The sequence below is a fragment of the Semicossyphus pulcher genome, unplaced genomic scaffold, assembly GCF_022749685.1.
Source record: "Semicossyphus pulcher isolate SPU_LCO1_2020_fin unplaced genomic scaffold, fSemPul1.0.p SCAF_10, whole genome shotgun sequence".
NCBI classification, from domain to species: Eukaryota; Metazoa; Chordata; class Actinopteri; order Labriformes; family Labridae; genus Semicossyphus; species Semicossyphus pulcher.
Window position 1 is genome coordinate 2,351,757 of NW_027211604.1, and position 25,385 is coordinate 2,377,141.

The 25,385-nt window shown below is 44.1% G+C and overlaps 1 protein-coding gene across 1 annotated transcript in view; it reads left to right on the forward strand.

The window, feature by feature from the left end:
* Nucleotides 1-19,025, forward strand: part of sgcd (sarcoglycan, delta (dystrophin-associated glycoprotein)) — a 151,866-nt gene extending 132,841 nt beyond the window's left edge. The window contains exons 7-8 of the mRNA XM_069666933.1: nucleotides 6,845-6,968; nucleotides 14,984-19,025. Coding sequence (XP_069523034.1) covers nucleotides 6,845-6,968; nucleotides 14,984-15,169 — 310 coding nt within the window. The 3' untranslated portion in view covers nucleotides 15,170-19,025. The remainder of the gene's footprint in view (nucleotides 1-6,844; nucleotides 6,969-14,983) is intronic.
* The last annotated feature ends 6,360 nt before the right edge of the window (nucleotides 19,026-25,385 follow it).

Here is a 25,385-nt window from a genome sequence, read left to right on the forward strand (position 1 = left end):
CTAAAACCCCACGGCCCCAACAGCTAAGGCACAGTGAAACAACAGCTAGCCCCAGTGTGAAACCTGCTCCACAGGAATTTAAAGCAGAAACCTCAAACAGACCTCAATGTTCTTTAAAAAATACTTTCATTTTTTTAATGACTTCTGTGACTGTTTTTTCAATCTACATCTGAAGACGTCCTTTGATCTAAATTGAAAGAGAGGCAGAGACAGAAAACGGTGGAACGACTGTGAAATGAAAATAACAAAATCTACAATAAGATGACAAAGGTACAAAGTGTGAAGACTGAAGAACAAGCGATAGTGAGGACAAAACAAGGCGTGAGCTGGAATGAGAGAGGCTGAAAGGACAGAGTGGATGGGACACTGGCAAAAGCAGGAACGAGAAAGAAAAGAAGGGAGGACAAAAGGAGAGAGAACAGCACGTTTGTTTAGAAAGGTACGAGAGTTAAAAGAGACAAAAGGATAAAAGAGAGAGAGCTTCATGTGACAGAGACAGGCGTGACGGGAATTAGAGGTCGTAGACAGACTTTGATGACAAATATCTAATAACAGTATTTCAGTGAGCGCCCAGATGAGCTGTGGTTCATCTATCACTGCTGTTTTCTTTTCTAAGTCGTCATTTCGAATCATAAAAAAATGAAAAAAGTCCCTCCACTGCTGCACGGATCATTTCTGAGCGACGCCTCAAAGTCCCTCATCATGTGATTGTCCGTATAATTTGACAGTCACGGTCCACAGCGAGGGGATTTTTTTCCTCTTCCTTCTCCCCGAGGTTTTTGCATCTTTTGTGACAAGCAGCCAATTGAGAATGAAATACGGCACAAACTATCCAATTATGTCAGAAAAGGGGAGCGAGCTCGCTGGAGCATGGCTAAAATCTAATCTTACTCTAATCTCTCCCAACCCCTTGGCAGGTAGCAATTGAGGATTCAAATCCTATTTGTGGATATCATATTAACCCCAAACACACACACACACACACACACACACGGCACATCCCACCCAGAGCTGTCAGTTTTTTATGGGAACCGTAACCGTCACATCCATCTGCGTGGTAATGCCTTGTCAACAGGATGTGTCCTTGCATCAGACGGATGCCTTTGTGGAAGTGTAACGGCAGCGCGTGTGAACGTGATAGCGCACCGTGATTTATGTTCTGACCAATTCAGAGCACAGATAACAGAAATAAAAATATGAAGCCATAAGAGAGAAAGCGACTGCAGGAAGCAGAAGATACGTCATGGAAACGACAGCGAGAAGAATTGTGAGGTTAACTTTTTCCTAAAGGTGAAATGAGACGTGGAGTGTTTGACTTCCTGCAGGAGCTGAGAGGCGGAACGTTTCCACATCATGAAAACTTTGGTCGACTCACAGAAACTCAGTGCAGCACTTCCTGTGTGGACAGTTCCCCGGAGTCTTCTCGCTCTACATGGGAACATTGCGGCGCTGAGCTTGAACCGACAGACCGTGTTACACAGCAGGAGGCTAAAGTCAACTGACTCAAGTGTGAAATGTTCCCAACATGTTTTGACAGCACACACATTGAGACAGTTACAGAAACTGTTTCCAGTGCTTCATTTTACTTCTAACATAAGGTCAAGATTTGAATTAATCCAATACTTTGATTAATAACTACCTGCAAAATGGGCCTCAGTTGTGTTTAGTAATTAACAAATGCCAACATGCTAACGAACCAAGTAAATACCTGCTTAATATCAGCACTGTCACTTTAAGCGTGTTAGCATTTAGCTCAAAGCCCCATGTGTCTCAGAACAACCTCACAGAGATGCTAAGTGTGTGTCTTTTTCTTCTTTGTATGTTTTTGAACTATGTGAAGAAATTAGCTTTGTTTTTGGTGTGATGACACATTTTGTCAACAACACATTCAAACTGGGCCCCTCCTCCTCCTCCTGGGCTCTTCATCACCAGAAGCTCGCTCTCACTCTCTCATGCGACCACCGACCTGCCACCGACAGCATCACTGTTACCTTTGCGAGCTTGTCGTACCTGGTTTGAGGCACCTACCTGTCTGACAGAAAGAAGGCCAACTCTGCATCGCTCTTTCGCCATGGTCGCCGGTCTGAATGGGGCCCAGTTGCTAATCTGAACCACTCCCACACTCACCTGTACGCTGTGATTGGCTCAGGGAACCACGACAGCACCCCTCCTGAAAACGTCTCGTGCAAAGCGAAACAACAGAATAGATGCCGAGGGAAGTGTCTCACAAGGGTCTTACAAGGGTCTGGGAAAATCCTACTTATTATACCTTTAAGCTTAAGCACCATGGCTCCATGAACAGGGCTGGCCTTAAACACTGCATCAAATCTTCCTGGTATCTAATCTCTCTCACTCTACTAATAGAAAGATAAAACTGGATTTACTTCGGAAACAGATCATCTCCCGTTGTCCTCGACAGCTGCACCTTTTCCCAAAACACCTCAACGTCCCAGCAGCTCCGCAGAAAAGATTCTTAATCATTAGAGAAGACATGACCGACCTGAGCAGTGTGGTCTGAGCACACATCAGAGAACCTTAAGCTCCACCTCACCTCTTGTTTCAACTCTTCCTGTCTCTGCCCTCCTCTCCTCTCTCACCTCATCTTCCCTCGTCATCCTCACCCTGACCTCGCTTTGCATCCATCCTACTCGTCCTCCTTTGCTTTAACCTTGATCTACCTTTATTCTCGTCCCAGCTTCACCCTCCTTTCCAACTCCACTTCTGATCTTCCTTTTCATCCCTGTTCCTCTTTTGTTTTTTCATAGGATGTCCTTCTATTCTGTTTTTTGTACTAGTCTCTCTCTTTATTTTTTACCTTACTTCAGTACGATGATGGATAGCCGTGACCTGCGGCATTTGCACCCTGAGCAGTATCAGAATGAGAAAGAAAAAGCCAATAAGTAGCAAATTAAAATCCCATATCCGTGCCCTTTTCTGTCCTCTGTAATCTCACAGCTGCTCCTTTCTGTTCCTTCCCCTCGTCTTCCTCCAAACCGTCAGCTTACACTGATCCCAGTAATAGAGAGGAAGGTCTTTTCCCCGGCACACAGTGTGGGTCATCTTCCCAGCTGGTCACAAAGACCCGCAAAGCAATCAGCTGCACTCGTACCGGCAGAGATTCCCATTTAACCTATGATTTGCTGCGAGGCACGATGGCAGCCCACTTTAGCTAACTGTAGCTTCAATATGTATGACCCCAAACTGTCCTGACCGCTGTGTTCATACGGTACAGGACACTGGGGCAGATCATCTGAAGAAGGCGTCGACCGCACGGATAAAGGACTCACATGAAGAGCCAAAGGAGAGTAAGAGCTGCCCACAACTTACAGACTCTGTCACGTCAAAACCGTCCGGTCATTTCCGTTGTTGTCTGAAGGCGGGCGATAACAGGAGGATGTGTGGAAAGTTATTAACCTTTGATCCCAGTTGCAGATATGAAAGGCTGCCAAGAAAAGGGAGAGGAAGGAGAGGATGTAAGAGAAAGAGGAAACAACATTTATACCGTAGCTTTCTTCATAAGAAATATGAGAACTGTTTATATTTGAACGAGAAAGAAATAAGACTGAAAGAACTGGAAAAAAAACATGACACATTTTAATTTGCAGTGATGGTGAGGAGAGAGAGAGAGAGAGAGAGAGAGAGAGAGAGAGATTGCCTGACTCCCTGTGGAGCATCCTGGGCGAGAGAGGGAGGATGAGCGAGGACGGAGGTGTTTGGAAGGAGTCCTGGAAGAGATGTTTTTATTTTATTCTCATGCACACACATCGAATACGTCGGAGTATTTCGGTGCTCATCGTCAGCCAGTGTTTCTATGTAGGGATGAAGAGCGGAGGAAGCTCAACCTGGAGCCTCTGGAGCGGCTTCTGCATTAGCTGTGGAAATATGGCAAATTTATTCTGCCATTTCTCCCACTGAAAGTCTCGTGTTTATTCGCCCCATCAATTCAAACTACCACTACAAGCGGGCATTCCTGCTCCTCATACGATGACATCTGAGTGTTTATTCTAGTGACTCTCAGTTAAAAGGAGAATGAGTCTGAATCAGTCTTCCTGCTTGAACTTCTGCTGAGCTACATTTCTCGCTTGTGATGCAGGATGCAGATGTTTTAAGACATGATAGCTGTCTCCCTTTGGATGTGCACCATCACGATGACTCCTAATTGATCGTGAGTTTATTAAAGTTGAGAAATCCATGTCCATGTTATTGACTTCTCCCTGCAAAAAAAACCCTGCTTATTGTGATTTCACTGATATTCAGCTGTAAGACGTTCTTCCCACCACGCTGCTCCACCGTCCACTTCCACTCAAAACAACACCGTCTGACTTTCAGCTTCTCTAAAGTCTGAAGCCTTCAGTATTCTCACCGCAGCCTCCTCGGGATCAATTTTTACTTTCTTATTTTACAAAGCAGAAGAGTCTCAGAGTTCTGAAACAACCGTTTAAAAAGTCTCTAAATCTGCTTTTATTTGCCCTCTGGTGGCATCTCACGGTGACATTACTAATAAAGTGTGTCAGCTGTTAAAGCAAAACCAGACTGACGGAGCGATCGCTTCGATATGTTTGGAGCAAAGATGCTTTAAAAACTGTTTAATCCCATTTAGTTCAGTGGCTCTTTAAACTGTCTTATCATCGAACACGAACACAATGTAGAAAATCAAACGGTGCAATGAAGAGGCATTAGATGATATGTGTTTAATTAATCACCACATTACACACCCTGCTGTTAATATGTGTGAAGGCTTAACCCTCCGCTGGGCGCAGAGCGAGAGGTAATGCTAAAGAGATTAAAGTTTTAATTTGGAAACTTGCTCCCTCTCCTCATCAGAGGGTGCGCTTTGTCTTCTTCCATGTTCATCAGCTTTCAGCCGTCATTTCACCCCTCGCTGTCACACACGTTACAGGAGCAAACATCATGTAACCCACAAAGGGATGCAACTGAATATAACGGGGGAGTATTAGAGGGAGGTATAAGGGAAGGGTTTTAAGTCGAAATGTCACAAATGAAGTCCAAATGTACGTGATAAAGTCAAACTGTTGAGAATAACTTTTAAAAACAAAGTGTCAGAAATGAGATTAAAACTGATGAAATGTCCTGAAGGTTGAATTGTCTAGATAAGGTAGAAAATAAAGTCAAACTGTCGAGACTGAAGTGTCAAGAACAGGGTCAAAATGTTGAGAATAAAGTGGAGAAGAAGTCCAACTGTCAAGAATAAAGTTCAAGTCTGAATGTAGGGAATTAAATCAAGATCCATCCATCCATGTTCTTCTGCTTATCCGGGGTCCGGTCGCGGTTAGCCCAGACGTTCCTCTCCTTAGCAACATATTCCAGCTCCTCCTGGGGGATCCTGAGGTGTTCCCAGACCAGGTAGGACATACAATCCCTCCAGCGAGTTCAGGGTCTCTTCCCAGTTGGTGTGCCCGGAAAACCTTGAAAGGGAGGCGCCCAGGAGGTGTCCTGATCAGATGCCTGAACCACCTCAACTGGCTCTTTTGATGCGAAGGAGTAGCGGCTCTACTCCGAGCTCCCTCCGGATGTCTGAGCTCCTCACTCTCGCTCTAAGGCTGAGCCCAGACACCCTGCAGAGGAAACTCATTTCAGCCGCTTGTATCCTGGATCTCATTCTTACGGCAACTACCCAAAGCTCATGACCACAGGTGAGGGTTGGAACGTAGACCGACAGGTAAAATGAGAGCTTTGCCTTTGACTGGTCAGCTCCTTCTTCACCACGACGGGCCGGTACAACGCCCGCAGTACTTCTGATGCTGCACCAATCCGCCTGTCAGTCTCACGATCCATTTTACCCTCACTCCTGGCCACCTATGCATCCATGGCACGTTACTACTACTACTCTAATTGTTAACACGTCTGACATACCACATTAAACTCATCCTAAGTGTGAAATCTTGCGTCAATCAGACTGTGTGTGAAATGAGGTGGACCAGGGGAATCCATCCACGCCACCAATGAACACTGAAGCAACAGAAAACTAGCAAAGAGACGCCTCCACTCCATAATAAATAAACCACTCAACAGAATAATCCAAATGTGATATAAATATGCAAACACACTCGGACCCAGCAGACTAGAGCTGATGATGGGCGTCATGCATGTTCAGAACGAAGGCCTCACAATCCTCCAGCTGAATGCAGCGCGTGTGTGATATCAGTGCAAACTTTCCCTGTGGAGAAAATATCAGGTATTTTATCCGCAAACGCTGCGGTGACAGGAAGACAGGAAGTCAACAGAGACCTCCTCTGCAGGTCCGGAGCCTCTGAAGCGTTTTGACACCTTTGCTGCTCCCTTTAAAGATCGCGTCTCTGACGTGAAGAGGAGTGAGCCGATTGTTAATCCTCATACGCACGTCTGTTAGCAGCCGCAGCAGGCAGGTGGGCTGTAACGCTTGTGTGTCAGATTCAGTCAATTCTCCAGCCATGGGGGGGTCATTAAGGGTGTGTGTGTGTGTGTGTGTGTACTGTGTGTCTATGAATGAATTAAATGTTTACTTATAGAATTGGATAAAACATGAATCATGTATTTCTGTTGAGGTATGCACTGATGATGAATAAATGAGGCTTATCGCAGCACATCATTACCATTCAGTTGGTGGTGAAAACAAAAGCAGAAATTACCTGAGGAGGTTTATTTTGTTGTTACTGAAACAGTTGACGTTTGTTTACGAGACCTTGACAGAATAAGGCTGTTTGAATTTTAATAAATGGACCTGAGATCATTTTCTCCTGAGCATCAAAACAAACAGAAATCTGTGGGAGTATTCGGAGCTCAAACTTGTTAAACTTTCTCGCTCTTCACTCACACAGCTGTCACTGTCTCTGTCTCCTCCCAGGCTGGAGTCTCCCACTCGCTCTCTACTGATGGAGGCTCCCAAAGGCATCCAGATCCTGGCCGAGGCCGGAGACATCCAGGCCATCTGCAGGAACGAGCTGAGACTGGAGTCCAAAGATGGAGAGGTGTGTCAACCAGTACCTCAACATAACTTTCTGTCTGTTTGAAACACCCGGACTGAACTAATACTGGTTAAACACAACTCATTTACATATTTCTGTCAACAATAGAAGTTTATTTACTTTTGGACAACACTAAAAATGAGCCAAGAAAAACGTCCGCTCAGTTAGACAGGTTTGAAACAAACTCCCGGGTTAGCCAAACGTATTAGGAAGAAAAACCTGAAGGTAAAGTTGGACCTACAGTGAACCCATACAGACTTTTTGGTGCACTCAAATCCAAAAACAGTGGTTACGACAATGAGGACATAATACTTGTTTGCTAACAACCTGCCCTGAAATAATTAGCATAGAAAGAGTTATTTAAACTACATAACTTTTCAGCTGGTGACTTCTATCTGTCGAAGTAATTGACAGGAGCAAAGACACAAGTCAGGACCATTTGGTGTGTCGTTCCAGGACGGTGGATCAGTAAAGTAAACACAAGACCTGAACCCAGTGGACTGGAGTTTGAGTCAAGGTTAAGAAGTTAAAGAGCAGCTCCAGTCGTGTTTTAAGACATACAAAATGCTCTGCTTGAAATAATGAACTGTGTCTGATATATTTTTTCTGCAAAATATGTTCCTCCGAAGGCGTCTCCTCCTTCTGCCTCATTAAAAATTCCTGAATCTGCATAGGCCCCGCCCACTGCGCAAATTTCTAACCGCCCCCTCCAAAACACGTCTCTGCCATCATTTAGTGGCAACTTGTTAAAACTTAGCTAGCTTGAAATGTAGCAATCAGTATTAGTAACGTTAACGTTAGTCATCAGTAATGAGTTTGCAAACGTTACGATGATGGTTACAGCTGGCTCGCAAAGTGGTTGCCATAGGTTACACATAATGATATGCACAGCGTCACCACGTCCATTAACGGGATTGGCTCCTTGGGTTTGTGACGTCTCAAACCTGCCAATCTGAAAACGTGTTGTTGAGCCTGTCCTTGGTACACTGCAGTTTAAAAGCAGACAGGCCCAGCCGTGGAGATGACGCTGATGTTGTCCCTGATGTGTCTTGTAGCTCATGAAGAACACCACATGGAGATGTTTACCGGATATTTACTGGAGGGGGTCTTTAAGGATTTGTGGCACCTTAACTCATCACACTGTGACTGTTTTAGGAAGCTTGTTCCACATGAAGGAAATTGTGGGTTGTATGTGGTCGTATGAGCTGCTGGGCGTGCCAGTGTGTGAACAGAACATTAAAATGTATGATGGCTGAATCCCTCTGAGCTTCAGGGCTTCAGGTGCATGCTGGGTCATGTAGTGCTGTGTTAAAGGATTTTTAAGGATAACGGGTCTTTAACGCCACATTGAAAAGCTGCCTTCTTTGTTTTTAAATCAAAGTCTTTATTAGATTGTGTTAGATTTCCATGTTAAACTAGTTCCTAACACATGCTACACAAAGCCTCCCTCTCTGTGTGCTGGCAGGCTGACAAATTAACGTTTCTTGTCCTTTTGGACAAACTGGCTGATGTGGCTCAAAATCAATTCACCGCTCTCCTGTCCAAACTTATTTTTAGCCAAAAAAATCCAAACAATAGTCGGCTCCCTCGGCCAACATGGACCAGCATTTAGCTAATTGGCTGATGGCGATTCCCCCCCACACTGGCCGTCCACCAGAGTCTGATCGAGCCTCACAGAAAGAGAAGTTGATTGTTTCTCTCTTTTTCTCCCATCCTCCCTTCAATCAGTAATTCACTTCTCTTTGACTCTTTCAGAAGTTTGTTTCCTGTCCTCTCTTTTCCTCCCCCTCCTTCCTGTGTCCTCTTTCTGTCTTTAAATTTGCTTAAATGCCATCTTCTTTCCTCTTCGCTCATCCATTGACATGCTGCTTCTTCCCTTCTTTCATCCCTTCTTCCCTGCTCCTAAATTCCTCCAACCATCCCCTAATTCGTTACACACATCATTCCTCGCGTTCATCACGCTCGGCTGCGCTGATAAAAGGATTTCCCACCTAACGTAGCAGCAGTCGTGTCATGTCAGATCTGTTAAAATCAGCGAGGGAGGATTAGGGAGAAGAAAGTGTTTAAAAGTTTCCCACAAAAACACTTTCAGACATTAAGACGGGCGGCAGATACGAGCCGGACGAGGAGAGAGAGGCTGTTTTCGGGAAGGTGCCCTTGGATTCAGTTTAGTCCAATTAAAAGTAGCCGCCTGAAGACACGCCCACATCACCTTCGTCCTGCAGTTTTCATGGCTGTGTGGTCCAAAACGAGGCTGTTGAACTTGTGATGGTCAATTCATATAATTAGAAGCACATTTTTTGCTCCATTAGTGTTGCAAATGTCCATTTGTCAACCTTTGTCTCAGACACACACAGTCGCGCTCTCTCCTCAGGACTCCCTGGGCACCGGCGCGGCAATTACAGAGTGGCTTTTAGTCATTAGAGACCCACAAAGCACACAGGCGGATGCAGAAATAGCTCACATACACACTGGTGAAGTCCTGAGGCCAGTCATGGTCACACCACGGACCCTCGATTACACAAGGATGTCCTCTTTAACAGTAACCTCAGCCGGCCAACTAGTGGTGACGACATGCGTTTTCCACACTCGGCGCAGCAGTGATGTTTGATGGTGTAAAGTACCTGTTAGCGTAGCGTGGTCACAAGGACAACAAAACACACCTGCTGTAGCTGTGATGCTCGTTGTGGGCCACCAACAGAGGCCGGAGCAGCCGGTGTTTTTCCTCCCTCCAAAAGTTTTCTAGTTTGGATTTACTCTGTACGCTCACACCGGACACTTTCTCCATCCTCTGTCTCATACGAGCGTGATAGAAAAGGTACACTTCTATTTTTATCAGCCCAGCTGTCAGCAGGCTGCGTACCGCCTCACGATGCAGTCGTGCTATACGTTGTGTATCGCGCTCTGAGCAGCTGCCACAGTGCGGGATGCCAACACTCAGCGCTGAGCCCAAACTCATTCTGTGTAGACAATGTTGGAGGACTGGTAGCAAAGTCCTGAGAATACAACAATATTGGCAAAGACTGATTCTGTATTCCAGTTAAACAATGGTAATCATGTTCCACTGGAGAACAAACAGAGAGAAACCGGACGTGTTTGGGTGCAGGAAACCTTTTAGACTCGCAAACGAAACCAAGATGGAGGCTTTAGATTCCATCACAGGACGCTGTCAGGCTCAGACGGAGCTCTCGTCTGATTGGTTGCACACTGACAGATCTTGTACGAACACTGTAAAGCAATGTACTGAACTTTTAGGACAGTGTTGATGTATAATATCGTTCGTGATCATGTGTTCCTTAATTTAACACACCACCCCTACCTGTACTTGCTCTGTCAATCTGTGCCTTTGTCCTTCACTTGTACAGAATCAAACTCACACAGATCGTTCAGCCACACACACACTTACACACACCTACACACACAGGTTGTGTCAGTGCTTCACACCATCTGCCCCTCGTGGTGACAGATTTGTTCAGCAGCATCTGTCTGAAGAAGTCAGCTGAGACTCTTCTTTAAAAGTGTTCCAGGTCATTTGATTGCGATGCCTCCCCGAGGAGCCCGGTAATGGCTCCTTTACCTTTTTATGGCTGAAGGGCTCCTCCTCTGCTCCTCTCTGAAACACCCGCTCTGCAGGAGCCCCAGGAGGCTGGGAGGCAGCAGAGGGCAGAGAGATGGGCTTCATGCAGCAGTGGTTTGTGTCTGTGGGAGAAAGACAGCTTGTTTCAATCAATGTGGGGCTGAAGGGAGTAAAATGAGTGGTTGAGTTTCGCTCCTGTTGCTCCTGCGATGAGCCGAATGATCTGAGAATCATAAACCTGTAGGGCTTCTAGTGCCCATTTCAGCTGGACGATGGTTTTAGGTACACCCTGTTCCCCGTCTCTTTGTAAACAAATGAATAAATCAATCGAGTACAGTGAAACAAGCTCCATCGGTTCTTTGAACGTACATTTAACGCAGCATTAGGATTCAGTCTTTGCAGGGACATGTAGAGGCCTTTGGTGAACATGCAACAAGTGACCCAACTTTTGGAACATTGAGTTTCTGTATCGTGATCATGATTTAGCCAAGCTGCGGTGAAACAAAGGAAATCAGAGGTCTCAATATGCTGCTGAAAACAATGCAGGCAGGGAAGACGTCCATTTCACCTGTAGGCCTGCAAGATGCCTGGCAGAGACGATCCATACAGCCAAGACTGCAGCCAACGTTTACACCACTACGTTTGCCTCTGATGGATGCAGACATGGTGTTGCTCATCTGTGTGGTCGCAATCATAGCTGATGTTTATCCTCTGAACTTCATCTAACGGCTTAATTATGAAAACCAGTCGCAGAGATAGCTACAGCTGAGATAACCGAACAGTGTACGGAGAAATTGGCAGACTTGTGTGTTTCTGTTGACATGTTCAGCTCTATGACAGTCTAAAGATAAACAGGTTAACACGGTGGTCCAACCATCTGATGTTTCTGCATTTAATGTCTGGCATCTTTCATGGACCAAATGTACCCGACAGTTATCTCACAGCTCGTCAGACCCGATGCTCAGCCCACAAGCATTACCAGCATCAATTCAACTAACATGCTGACCTGCTTTGTCACCTTTAAACCACAGTTACTGATTATATATCCGAGGTGTCTCTGCTTCAGCAAGCTAACGTTAGCGTTAATTTAAGAACAGAGCTTTAGCTAGCCTCGATGCTCGGCAGTGCCTAACGTTAGCGTAACTACTAGAACTGCTGTAAGCGGACCGTCATTCTGACCACTAGATTTCAAACTCTATATTCTCTCATGATAAATACACAACGGAGAGATTCATGCATTTACTTAGGATTAAAAAAAAAAAGACATAAAACCAACATGTACATTTAACAAGGTGAATTATATATTTCTCAACATTCATATTATAATGATTACAAACCATAATTATTACATATTAACAGCTGTATTTTTATATCAATTCATTCATCAAAACTCATAACAACAAAAATGATAATATTATAGTATAGTATAGTATAGTATAATATTTGATTATAAAACATTATTTTAACATTTAACACATTTATGACACTTATCATTTGATATTAACTTTTTACATCTAGCGCGTGCTCGGCTATTTAGGTTTCACACTCAACACCAGTGACCTCTGTTCTCCTCGCTTAGTTTCCACACACAGCTTTGTGACGTTTGCAGCAGGGCCGGTGTGTTTTATTTTGAGCGCAGTTCCTGCGGACATGGCGCTGTCTCCGTTTCGGTGTCTGCTGCGGTGGTTTCTTCGGCTGCTGACCGTCTGTGATGCTGCTCTTTGTCCCTCCGTGAACTCCGCTCTCAGCTCCTCTGCCAGCTGCTGCATAAAAACTTCCTCAGCCTATGTTGCTGCTGATGCACTCCTTGAAGAGAATGTGGGCATTGATCCCAGCCAGGGACCGATGAGGTAACTTTGACTGCGAGAGTGATAGTTGCTAAGCAACCAAGATGAAACATTTACCGAGAGAGATAAACAACAGAATAGCGCGGAAATTCTGTGCGGTCAGTATGACCCTTTATGGACGAAATAGGTAAAAATGATCATAATGTGTTTGCCTTTTATGTCATTTATATAAAAATAATTTAAATGAAAATACAGACACTTTTAGGAAAAGTCAGGCTCCAGCAGGATTGTATTTTTCTACTGAACAAAGTTTCACATACAAATTTCTAACCGGTCAAAATGACCGTCGTGGCTGTTCTAGTGTTAAGTGCTGAATTCGGTGCATTCTGAGGCTCTTTGCATTTCACCAATGGAAATCTGAATAACCAGAAACGTTCTCCTCTCTTTACTGTTTATTGTAAACAAACAATTGTGATCTGTGAACAATTGTGATCCGTGCCATTGGGTACAGTGGGCGACAGAGCAGCCAGTTGAAACCCACAGCAGAGTATAAAAGTAATCTGCTGGTTGGTCTTGAACATGTCTAACTTTGCACAGCTGGTTTCTCGTAAGGTTTTTTTTTTACATAAATCCCAGTAAAAACTATTTGTGTAATATATTCTGGCTTCTTCCAGCTTTGAAAGACTCACTGTTACCCTTCTCCAGCTTCAGGGAATCAGAATGATGACCTTTAGTTGCTGCTCCATCCACTGCCTGAGTCTATCACAGCTTCCTCCACAGAGATGATGCCACACAAATTCAGTCTGTGACTTTTTCTGTGGATATCATTCTGCCATGCACACATGACCTTTGTCGTTCACTCCTCTATTTTCAGTGTGCACTGAATGCCTGATAGCGCTGGAGTACACTGCGAGTATTGATGTGAAAAAAAAATCTCCAATACACAAAATCTGCTGTCAAAGAAACTGGAGAGATGCTGCTATTGAGTGTGACTCTCAATATCAAGATCACTTACCGTTCTGCGTTACCGACAATGCTGAGTGCTGAGGTGTAAAGAGCCGCAGACGCTATTCAGTGTGAGGGGAATCTTTTGAGGTAGACGACCTGAGAAGGAAATAAAAGCTAAGCCAAAGAGAGCCGGTGGAGAGATTTGCTTTGAGAGCAATTAGAGTGAAGAGACGAGAAGAGACACAAGATTCAGAGAGGGTTAGCTGAGGTGGAGATGAAAGGGAGGAAGATGAGTTTCTGGCCTGTAAAGGAAGAAAATGAGGGACTATTTTGGTCTGAATGAAAAGTGAGGATCTGTTCAGTAAGTAAGGTTCTGACGCAAACAGTAAGAGACACGTTAATGCAGATGTATAGTGAGGAGTGATGTAGCTGGTTTACACATCCTGACCATCGACAGGCTGGTCCTGTCCAGCTGGCCTCGGGCCACAATCAATCAGCAAACGAGGAACTTTAATTGCATTGAAAAGTTTCATTTGTAGATGGTGGTTGTTTTCCTCTCTGGAGCTCACTTCTCAAAGGTGTTTGTTTTTTAGCTAACATGGTTGTCAGAAATAGAAAAACCACGTCGGGCTTGCTTGGAGTTAGGAAAGTGTGCATCTAACAATGAGGACACAACTGAGACACTGCTCGTAGTAAATGTGCTTGGTAGTTGTTGTAGTTGTGTTTTGGGTCAAAGAAGTTTAGGTGTGGGGCTGCATGGTCGTGAGGATGTTAGCGCTGGCACCTCACAGCTAGAAGGTTCCTGGTTTGAATCCCGGTTCAGACGTAGGAGGCCTTTCTGTGTGGAGTTTGCACGTTCTGCCCGTGTATGCGTAAGGATGTTTTCACATTATGTACGATTGCTTTGTACCGTACTCGGCCCCCCCTCCCCTCTCCCCTACCACTCAGCTTTCACATTAATAATTTTGTTCCGTACCCGAGTACACCTGCGGTAGGAGTCCGAGGCAGAAGGTGGCGGTAATGCACCTCAAAAACGAAAAGAAAAAGAGAATCATCAACTACGGAACATTGTTTATGTTGTCGTTCCAGCGTAGAAAAGTGTGTGAATCGCATGATCCCAAGCCCGTGCACTGGAGCCGACCCTCTCACCTTCGTTCATACGGTATCAGACATGGACGTGCAGTTCAGAGGATGAGATCACCGGGGCTGCACACATACACTGATTTCGGAGGAGACGTTATAGTCCACTTTCTTGGTTTGGTACAGTAGCTTTCACATCTGATGCGTGCCGTACCCGAGTACACATGAACCGTACTCGAGACCACCTTTTCAAGTGGACCAACAAACCGCGCCCGAGTACGGTACACAGTGTTCACACTAGTTCAACGAGCCAGACTTTGGGGTCAAGTGTATTGGATCGTAGGGCCCTAATGTTAAAGCCACCTGAGGTTCATTGGTGTAACCCCAGCTGGGATTTTCCATTCATTTGAATGCATGTAAGCAAAAAAATTATTTGCGTTCAGTGTGAATAAACCTGGCAAAAAACAATGTTCCCAAATATAACAACAACTTGGACTCCAGAGGTTTGTTCCACCTCTTCTTCTGAGGTCTATTTCTCCCTCCTCCTTTTTGTTGTCTCGATCTCAGCTTCACTCAAAACGTTCCCCCTGTTTCCCAGTCTCACCAGTTTCCTCTCCCTCCCTCAGATCTCTCTGGATGCTCGGAGGATCCGCCTGATGCGGCTGCCCGAGGGGAAGGCCTCCACCAGCTCCTCGTCCTCTGGGACCAGGCAGACTGTCTACGAGGTTTGCGTTTGCCCCAACGGGAGGCTTTTCCTGTCCCAGGCCGGCACCGGATCCACCTGCAAGATCAGCAACAATGTCTGCCTCTAGGACCCACACATAGAAATATAAATAAATAGTTTCCTGCAAGAAAGACGGGCGTACAGACGTACACATTCAGTATGTACGATCACATATCGCCTGCCTCTATAGGACCGACTCACAGCAAACAGACACTACAAACAGAGACTGCCAGAGCTGACGGGAATATTAACAATCATAGATACTGTACTTATACACGTTACAATCACAAACACTGACTGATGTTAAGGCTCGACCGAGATGTTTCAACAGGCCAATACTGAAATTTTTGGATTGAAGCTGCTCACAGCGGATATTTTGTGCCAATATTTCAATGCTATAAAAATATTTTCTCCCTTAATTTTGTACTTTTCAGAGTGGAAAACCTCTGAGACAGCGTTAGAGCATCACGGGACATTAAAACTCCCCGCCGAGTGTCATTCACATCTCTAAGCTCTTTATACACAACAGGACAGGAGGAGTTATTAGGATTTTAAACTGAGTTACACGAGCAAAAGAAAAATGTGCAGGTTTTAAAGACTTTTTAATACAAGTGAGATCAGAAAGAAGTCTTCATCTTCATCCTTTTTAAATATACAACACTGACGGGCTGATGAATGAATCTTCACGAAAGGACAGCATCGGCGAAATATTGGTCTGATGCAAACAGTACAAACATACAGATCCACACACGAGCTTACACACATGATGTCACACAGTATACATTAAACATGGTGTTACACACACACACACACACACACACAGACACTCTTTTTGCTCGTAGGAGCCTCCTGGTAGAAACTGAGAGGAAAACCTCCAGAGATTTACTAAAAGAGACACTGATCTGTTCCCCGTCTCCCTCAAGAGCATCTCAGTGCCAGACTCACAAGGGTGATCACCCATGGCAACACCCATCCTCTTTTTCCCTCCTCCGATTGTTACCACAGATGAGACAACGATTTCTACTTTCCTGTTCATAAAGAATTTAAAGCCCCCGCGCTATGAGCACATAATTAGAAAAATTGGTTTTATAAAATGTGTTAAAATATAAGATAATATAATGAAGAAGAGGTTAAAGTCCAGTTGCCTTTTGGATTAAACCTTTCATGGATGTATCATAATAATTAGATACCAGAAACTAAAATGGCAAAGTCTCTCACCTGCCCACCAAACATTTATCAAAATATAAGCTTTAATGGAGTCATGAAACAAAGAGTAATAACTGATCCAATGACAAAACCCATTGGCTACCATCTGACGAGGCTAATATTTCACAACTTCCAGCACCAAAATATACAACAGAAAAAGAAGTCCATTCAGTGGATGTCCATTTTCCAGGTGCTGGTTGTTGTTAACCTGAGACATGAGACGAGTTAGAGAGACGAAATCTACAACCAGAAATCTGCAATCAAATGCAAAAAAACAGCTGCGGAAAAAACTAAGAGACCACTGCAAAAAAAAATGTTTTTCTCTGGTTCTTCTATTCAAAGGTTTGTTTCATTGTAAACAACATTTCTCCCGACTTCCAAATCAAACCTCCTCATTGAGGTCTTTTATTTGCAGAAAATGACGAGCAGTTAAGAAAAACCAAAAGATGTTTTTCAGAGCTCCAATAATGCAAAGAAAACAATTTGAACAACAGAATGTTTTAACTCTGGAAGAGTTCACAGATCAATATTTGGTGGAATAACCTGGTTTATAATCACAGCGCTCATGCATCTCTGCCGCTCTTTGTTCGATGTCTGGTGAACATCCGTCCTCTTGATCACATTCAGGAGGTTTTCAAAGGAGTTCACGTTGGCTGGCCATGACATGAAGAGAGACACGCTGATTTAAGGAACATTTGGAGTGCTCTCTTATTTTCTTTCAGCGCTGTAAAGAGTGAGATCAATAAAAATGTAACTTGTCAGCAGATGGGTTCAAGGATCTTTTGCACTCCATCACGATAGTTTCCCTCATAAAGCAACTGATCTGGTAAATATTTCTCAGAATACAAATGGAAACCAGAACGCAGAATCTTAACACAGCCATCAGACTAGAATACTTTCCAATATTGTAAACAGCCACTTCAGTCAATGCTGTGTTTGAAATTGTAAAGTGCTTTTAGTGTGCCTATGTGAACATGCATCACAGACCACACCTGGTTAACAGACATGGGGGGGGTCCTTCACATGTCGTCAATGTTACGTCAGCGGTGATCACCCTCCGTGTTCCTCGCACTGGGACATTTTCCAAAAGGACAAACGAAAACAAACGAATGCTCGCGCTCTGCTGGAAGAGGGGAACTGTGCCGTGCCTTATGTCCATGCACTCGTGGCAAGAAGAAGCACATCACAGACTTTCTTTGACATCGACGAGTAACATCTCTGATTTCAGTTCACCTCCATCCCACCCACAGTCCTCTCCCCCTCTGTGTGAATGCAAAGACCTTCAGCCACATCTGACTGCAGCGCCCCCTGCTGGCCACACCTGACTCTGCAAAAGGATGAAGAGTTTCTTCTTTATCTATTAACCACTTTAGCTCCATGGTCTGACGTGCATGTGACTTTGCTTTTCATGTTCAAATATCCTGTGTGAAAACCTGTTTGTGTTTCTGTTGTTGTTTTTAATCATGTGATCCTGTGGAGTTCAACAGGCACTGATGGCTCTGATTTCCACTGCGTATCGTGAACTTTGTCTCGTTTCTCTTGTATGTTACCACACGAGATCTTTCAATCTTTAAACACTTATTTTCTTCATCTTGACAGGTTGATATCTGGTGTTTTAAGAAAAGCATCTGAGTTTGGGAGAATTTGAGAGCTTTATATGGATTTTATGACGGGTCGGCAAAACCACTTCTTCTATTTTTCCTAATTCTAGTACTTTCCTAGAACTATGACAAGTATAAACATACTGTGGTTGCCATGTGCAGATATTTACTTTAAACACAGAATATTTCTAGGGCTGGACTCCAAACTTTTTTCCCTGTTTAAATGACTGTCTCAGTTTCAGAGAGGAGGAGAACTCCATGCCGTTACAGCGTAGTTGTCTCTGCACATCACTGTGTACACTGAGTGCAAATATTCAATCAAATGCAAGTAAACTAGAGGTTCCCCTTCTGATGATTCGAACCTTTGACCTTCAGGAGGCAGCCCTACATGTTTAGTTTGTTTTCCTTTAATATCTGGGATGTGTTAAACATTTATCTCTTCGGGCAGAGGTTCCAGCCGATGGCACGGACAGATCTGTGAACATAAAGAGAGAGATTTAACACGATTTTATCTTAAGGTAACAGAGTCTTGTTGCAATAACCTGAAATGGAAACATGTAAAGGTGCTGCACGGTGGTGCAGTGGTTAGCGCTGTTGCCTCACAGCTAGAAGGTTCCTGGTTCGAACCCCAGTTCAGACGCAGTGGGCCTTTCTGTTTGGAGTTTGCATGTTCTCCCCGTGCGTGCGTGGGTTACTTCCTCCCACGGTCCAAAGACATGCTCGTTAGGTTCATTGGTGACTCTAAATGACCCGTAGGTGTGAGCGTGAGCGTGAAAGGTTGTCTGTGTCGATGTGTCAGCCCTGTGATTGACTGCCAATCAGTCCAGGTGTAACCCCGCCTCTCGCCCAATGACAGTTGGGATAGGATCCGGCCCCCCCGAGACCCTGTACAGGATGAGCAGTGTAGATAATGGATGGAAACATATCTTGTGTGGTAACATACAGCAGAAAGTAGACCTGTACCTCCTGAACACACTCGTGGCAGCGCACAGCTTTTATTTGATCTTATTTTATATTTGTATATTTGTAAGTGTGACATCCTTTTTAAGAGTCAGGTGTACCAACCTCCTCGCTGTCTCTCAGCTTCTCTGTCGCTGTATATTAAAGGACTTTCAGAAATATTTCACTACAAGGTGATCCTATCTGATGTATCTGATTTTTGAATACGTGTACACAAGAGAAATACACATTTTTATACGGTTGTATATGTAAATAATGTATACATAACCGCGTCGGTACGCCGACGAAAGAGAAACACTGCTCTTTTGCAAAAAGGAAAACCTTTTATAATGTTCATCATTCTGTGTTTTTGTACTAAAAGGGCAAAAAAAAATGTTTAAGGACTATTGAGTTAGCATGTACAGCGATGCATACAAAGTCTGCCTGTGGAGAACAAGCTGGTTTTGTTTTTACGCCTCCTCCTCCTCCTCCTCTGCAGCTGAGCTCAGACGTTTCACACAAACACAAACCTGCTTTCTTTTGTTTTGTTGTTGTTGTTCTGTCGGCTCGAGGTCTTTGCATTCCCTCCAAGTGTGCTGTGTGTAAAAATTGTGCAACTATGGGCGAGCTTTTGTTTTGTTCTTCTGCTCCACAGAACGTGTTGAGTGATTCTGAGAGACCCAAACACACAAAGTGAAAGTAAAAGGGAAGAAAAGCAGAGAAGGAAAAAACACAGAGGGTTACACAGGAGCTGCAGCGGAACGGGCAACAAGAACCCACTGACGATTAATGTGATCAACTATCGATCTGATTATTGATTAACAAAACATTAATTTGACAAAGTGAACGATTCATTTGAATCAATTCAATCAAAATGTTGCAGAAAAATGGACTCAAAGTAATCCACAGATCACACGATGATGACCCCGATCAGGCGTGACCCAGTGGACTACGTTGCAGATTGATTGATAACATCCACCCGATCACTTCCTGTAACGCAGCTCTTGTGTGTTTAAGCTGACCGCTCTGTTCTTCCTTTTCTCGCTCCACTCGCGGGGTTAACATCCATCCTGAATCTCCACCTTCTTCTTCATTCTTCAGTCTGAAACTGCCGTTCATGGAGTAGTTTTCAAAGATGCCAAAATAAAAGGCGTTGTTCAAGTTGACTGCAGTAGTCATTGGATCTTCCCTGACCAGAGAAACCTCCTGAACGAGAAATGTTTTACATGAAGTTTGTTCTGTCCAACGGCTTAAATCTTTAAAGACACGAGGTCCTGGCTTCTTTCCTCGTTTTCCTTTAATCAGCTATATCTAACTCACCAGTCACGTGTGATGCATCTGTTCCAAAAAAGTCATGTTGCTGTGTAAAACATGAATAAAATGTGCACGCAAGAAATTTCGAATGCGTGCATATTAAACAGAACAGGACATTTTAACAGCCAGAGCACTCAGAGTCTTGAATTTGAACTGTTTTCAATTTAATTTATGTCAAATAGAAAAAAGACGTTTTCTGTTTACACAGCGTTTTCTGGCTTTCAACTGAAACTATGAGGATAGTGGCGATCATCTCCCCACGCAGATGCTTCTCCTTCCTGTGCACTGAAAGATTCTCTCTTATTTGGAATACTGACATATAAACCTGTGGAAAACCATTTTCTTAACTGTTCAAGCTAATGAAGAAAATGGCTAGAAGAATTATTAGAGGCTTTATGAGAAGTGGGACAAGCTACTGATTCAACCTGCTGACTGTCATGTTCATTACCTTTCCCCTCTGCTAGTTTCTGCCTTTATTTACCTGTTTCCCTTTATTGCCACATGCAAGTGCCTCACAGTGTGTCATCCAGCAGTGAAGTCAGTGATAGAAGTCTTACATAATCGTTTAAGTTTTCAGAAGCTGCTTTCAGGCGACATGCGGAAAGGTTTGAGTCTGATTTTAAACATCATTTCATCCTGAAAGAAACAGGAAGTCGTCAGCTCCCCGAGGCTCTCATCACCGGACTGAATCCCTTTTTATCAGCAGCGCAAACAGTTCTGGTGCAACTTACAGGGAGCAGGGTGAAGAGAGGACAGGAAGTTACACAGAATCGTAAAGGAAGTCCTTTTATCAAGTTTAATACATTCTTTTATTTGATGCGGCCTTTGTCACGTGACTATAGCTACAACTGCTTTACATTATTGTGCAGGTTTTAGCGTCCTGGGGGAGAGTTTAAATACTTCATATTTGGTTTTCTTGTAACACTGAAAACTCCCACTTTTCCCTTTTGATCCTGCAAAGAAAAAATCAAAAATTAAACCAATGGTTGGAAAATTTGATACTTCAAAGATAAGACGAAAAGACAAAAACAAAAGCTCGACACAGCACGGGCAGCGCTCTCCTGGGAAGAGACGAGAATAGAAAATAATGCCACCAACACGTAACGAGGTCATTCTGAGACTGGGTTCTTCTGATGCTGCTTTGTCTTTATTTCAGTGGCAGTTCTCAACTTAAAGCTTCCTGTGATCAAACCCTATGTAAGACGAGATAAAGCAGATCTGCTGAAAATGATGCATCCTGTTAAGCTACTTTTATTCCATAATGTCTCCTGATCATATCACTGATGATCCATAGCAGAAACTGGAACACGGAAGAGTGACGCCGGATTTAATCTTCCCAAAATGTCATAAGACAGCAGTCCACTGTGCGTTATCTCCCGCTGCTTCATGATTAAACCGGCTCCACATTTCGCTGCTGTCCTCCTCATCGTCATGGCGTTATCCATCTGCAGCACACGAGTAATCACATGTGTGAAATTGGTTTCTGGAAACTTTTTATGCCTTTCCTTGTCTCTGAGTGTAAAAGCAACAGACGTGCAAATAAAAAGCGCTGAGAGAAAGAGCCCTGGAGCTTTTTGTTCAGCCTTAATGAAGCTTTTTATTCCGCAGGAAGCAGTCCGGGCTGTCCGCTTGGGTTCCTAAAGAATGAAAAAATGCAGACGCTTGTGTAAGTCCGGCCTTTTCGCCTCCATTCCTGCATCTTTTTAAGTCAAAGCAGCGATCATCACCAAGACGCTGAGAGCTGCAACAGCTGTCTGCTCCTGAAAGGCAAAAATCCAACCCTTTAAAAGACACACGTGGAGCAGCTGTGGTCACATTCACCAGCTCAAACTTTAAGTTCCTTCAGCATATTTTTAATTTGATCGTTTTCCTCGACCCTCTCGCTGAGCCGTGCCAGAGTTCAGCCTGGGTCACGCCTCCTCTCTTGTTTGCTCTGTTATCAGCCCACTGAACCGTTGCCACCTCAGATTAAGCTGCGCTCCTCGCTTTCCCCCGCTTTATGAAGGCGAGGCCAGGCTGCACAGAGAGGCTGTTTGATCTGACTCTGTGAGCTGCTGGAGGCCGAAAAAATGGGCTTCAGCTGGTCGGCTCATTAGCCATTCGTCAGTGAGCGGCGGCTAACCTCGAGCTGCAAAAGATGTTCATTTTACTGCGTCTTTAAAGCCTTTTCTCTGTGTCAAATTTGCAGACATCTTAAAACAAGCGATATTATCTGAACCAGACTGGAACGGGTAACGAGTTCAATTCAAATGCTCTTTGTAAAAACCATTTCTCTTCTTATCATAAAGGATAACTGTTTAAAGATAAAAGTTAGCAGAAGCTTCCCCATCAATCACACCGTCAGCGTGTAGACTTGACCCTCACTTATCAAGTCTTTCACAAACACTGATAGCAAACTGAGGACGCGTCAAGGTCGGTTCTTTTTTACACAAAGACTTCATGTGCGTCGGAGCCATTTCACTTTCATGTAAGAGCTTCTTCATACAAAGAGACACTCTCAGAGATGACTCACGTCTTTGGATTATTGGAATAAGAAGCCGTAATAATAAAGCCTGATCAGTCATCTCTTCGTCTGCTGAACGCTGACTTGAAATGTTTGTTTGTTTTTCCTCGTCCACAGAATCTGAGCGCTGTGTGTCTCTGTGCTTTGATTTGTGTTTCATCTGCGGTGAGTTTGAAATGTTTTGTGTTTGAGGTGTTTCCTGCACAGTGTTTGGTTTTTTTTTGCAGACTAAGAACCTGATCAGTGGTATGTATAGATTCTTCTTAATGGGCGTGGTTTACCTGCACCGTGCACACAGAGCTGTAAAGATCGAATCACGCACATCCTGCACTGCATTCTGTTTGCAGCCTTCTGATGCTTTTTCTATTGTTATTTTCTGTCATGTGACCTTTGAAAATAAGTGGTGTGATTTCAGTGGAGCACAAAGAGCAGAGGAAGGACTCTGATGTCACTCTGATGTCATCCTCTCCCACACAGACCAACCAGGTGTAAATAGGTCCCTGTCATTACATCACCGGTGTGGATTTTATAGTTTGGGAGTTTGTGAGATTTGTGAAGCCGAGTTTTATTGTGAAGGTTTACAGGATGTTACTTTTTTCAGTTTGTGCCATGATGTCGACAAAGGGGATCCTCACACTTTCTATGCAAACAGATGGATAAAGAAGGCATTGTAATAATGTCAGTGAACTCTCTCAAATTTATTTTACTTTCTGTAAAGAGTTTGTATTTATGAACCAACCTAAACTGTATCAATAAACTTATTTTAAAAGCTGACCTCCACCTGACACAGCGACAAAGCGCTTCCAACTTTCTGAAAACACACACACACACACACACACACACACACACACACACACACACACACACACAGCAAACCTTCATGATGTAACTCTCTCCTGAGGGAAATGTGTACACATATTGACAAAGCTAGCTGCTTCTGTTGGCCAATAAAATCTGGACTTGTTTCAGTTTGGAAAGCAGGAAACTCTTTACACAGACGACACGTAATGAGCGACGGCTCTGACTGTAGTCTGCAGAGCCAGATGCAAGTTTGTCACTTCCTCATTAAAATAAACACTGGGGTCAAAGGTCAGTGCTCCCGGATGGGGAAATCAGCTTTGATGAAGCTCCAACTACAGACTTTGGCTGTGTTCGTAATGCCATAATATATACTGTATACGACTGCGTTCAGCAGTCGTCTGTAGTACGAGCTGTTCAAATGTATTTTGCTGTATGCTACACATGTTTTGGAAAGCAGAAGTAAACAGCCCGCTAATAGCAAAGAGCTGCTTCTTTAGCTATAGCGCCCCCTTCTGCTCTTCTGCTGCCGTCTGCCATTTCAACTGCCGCTGTGACGTTCCAGCGCTTTGCATTGTGGGATACAGCAGGCGAGGCAGACTGGTCCGATGCATACTGGAGATTTTTTCCGAACCAGTACGACATCTGGGCATTTTTGGCATACTGCACATTTTGCTTTTGTTTGCATTCTACATACTACATGTTGGCCACATCAGTACGTACTGCTGGTATAGTGCGGCATTTCACAGCCTCTTTGTTCCATTTCTGTCGCACCTGGAGACTGTGCACATCATTCAGGCAGCTGGCCGCACCTGAGAGCAGGGAGGGGCTGTGGGTTTCTGTTTTGCCTTCACACATGCGCAGCTTCTGTCCACAGTCCACAGTCATTTAACTTAGCAAGAGTTTTTTCTTGTCAGTATTTATTTTAATGGGACACTCTTTACTCAAGAGTAGCCTGAAGCAGATGCTTAAGCATATCTAAGCCCCTTTTACACATTCACTGCCCTCCTGAAAATGTCTTTGCTGATTTTGTCCTGTTCATGTACAAGAACTGTTTAACAAAAAATCCTGCTTTCTTTTTCCATTCGCTGTTTCGCTTTGCGGTGGGAAACATAGAAAACAGGCTGACTTGGCAGCACGAAGTTAACCTCCTCACAGGAGCTTTAACCTGGTAGCCCCCCAGTACGAAGTCATTTCAATGGCTAAGTGAGCCGACGTGGGAATCAGGTCTGATTGACGAGTTTTTCCAACCTCTGTCTAGAAAAAATGCTCTGGAACGCCATTCTAAGTTGGAGTTCCTACCTTTGAACTCGGAGCAGATTCATGTACCCTGACTTCACGAGAATCAGATTTCTGACATCACATAACGATGGCTGCACCCACAGAGAGAGCAGGGCCGAGGGCAGGCAGACAGACTGAGCACACGGATGTTGCACCTGAAGCACAGGTAAAAAAAAAAACAAGCTCAACAACAGCAACAAGAAAAAAACACGAGACAAAATGACTGGTTGCAGGAATAGTTGGCCGTAGCGCCAGTACCACGTAGGTGACGGAACGATCTGGCGATGAGTGGAACGAGAGCTGGAGTTCATATACTGCAGTGTTGATGAGATGAAGATCAACAGGTGTGCCAGCCAGGTGGAGCAGGAGGGAGAGTAACCACGCCCACAGACACACAGCACAGAGAGAGACGGATAGGGAATCACAGGAGACTGAAAAGCAACGTTATATACCTGCTTGCCTGCATATAATTGAAAAACAGCGATCATGTAGTAACACACGTTCTACATGAAAATGTTTGCCTTATAATCTCTGACAGTATCTTCTCTCCACCAAAGTTATTCTGGAAAAGGTTTAAAATGCAACAAACAACTGGCTAAAGACTAAAGCCTGATGAGGCTAAAGAAACACCACTTCGTCACGGTCGGCCATGTTTTGTATTA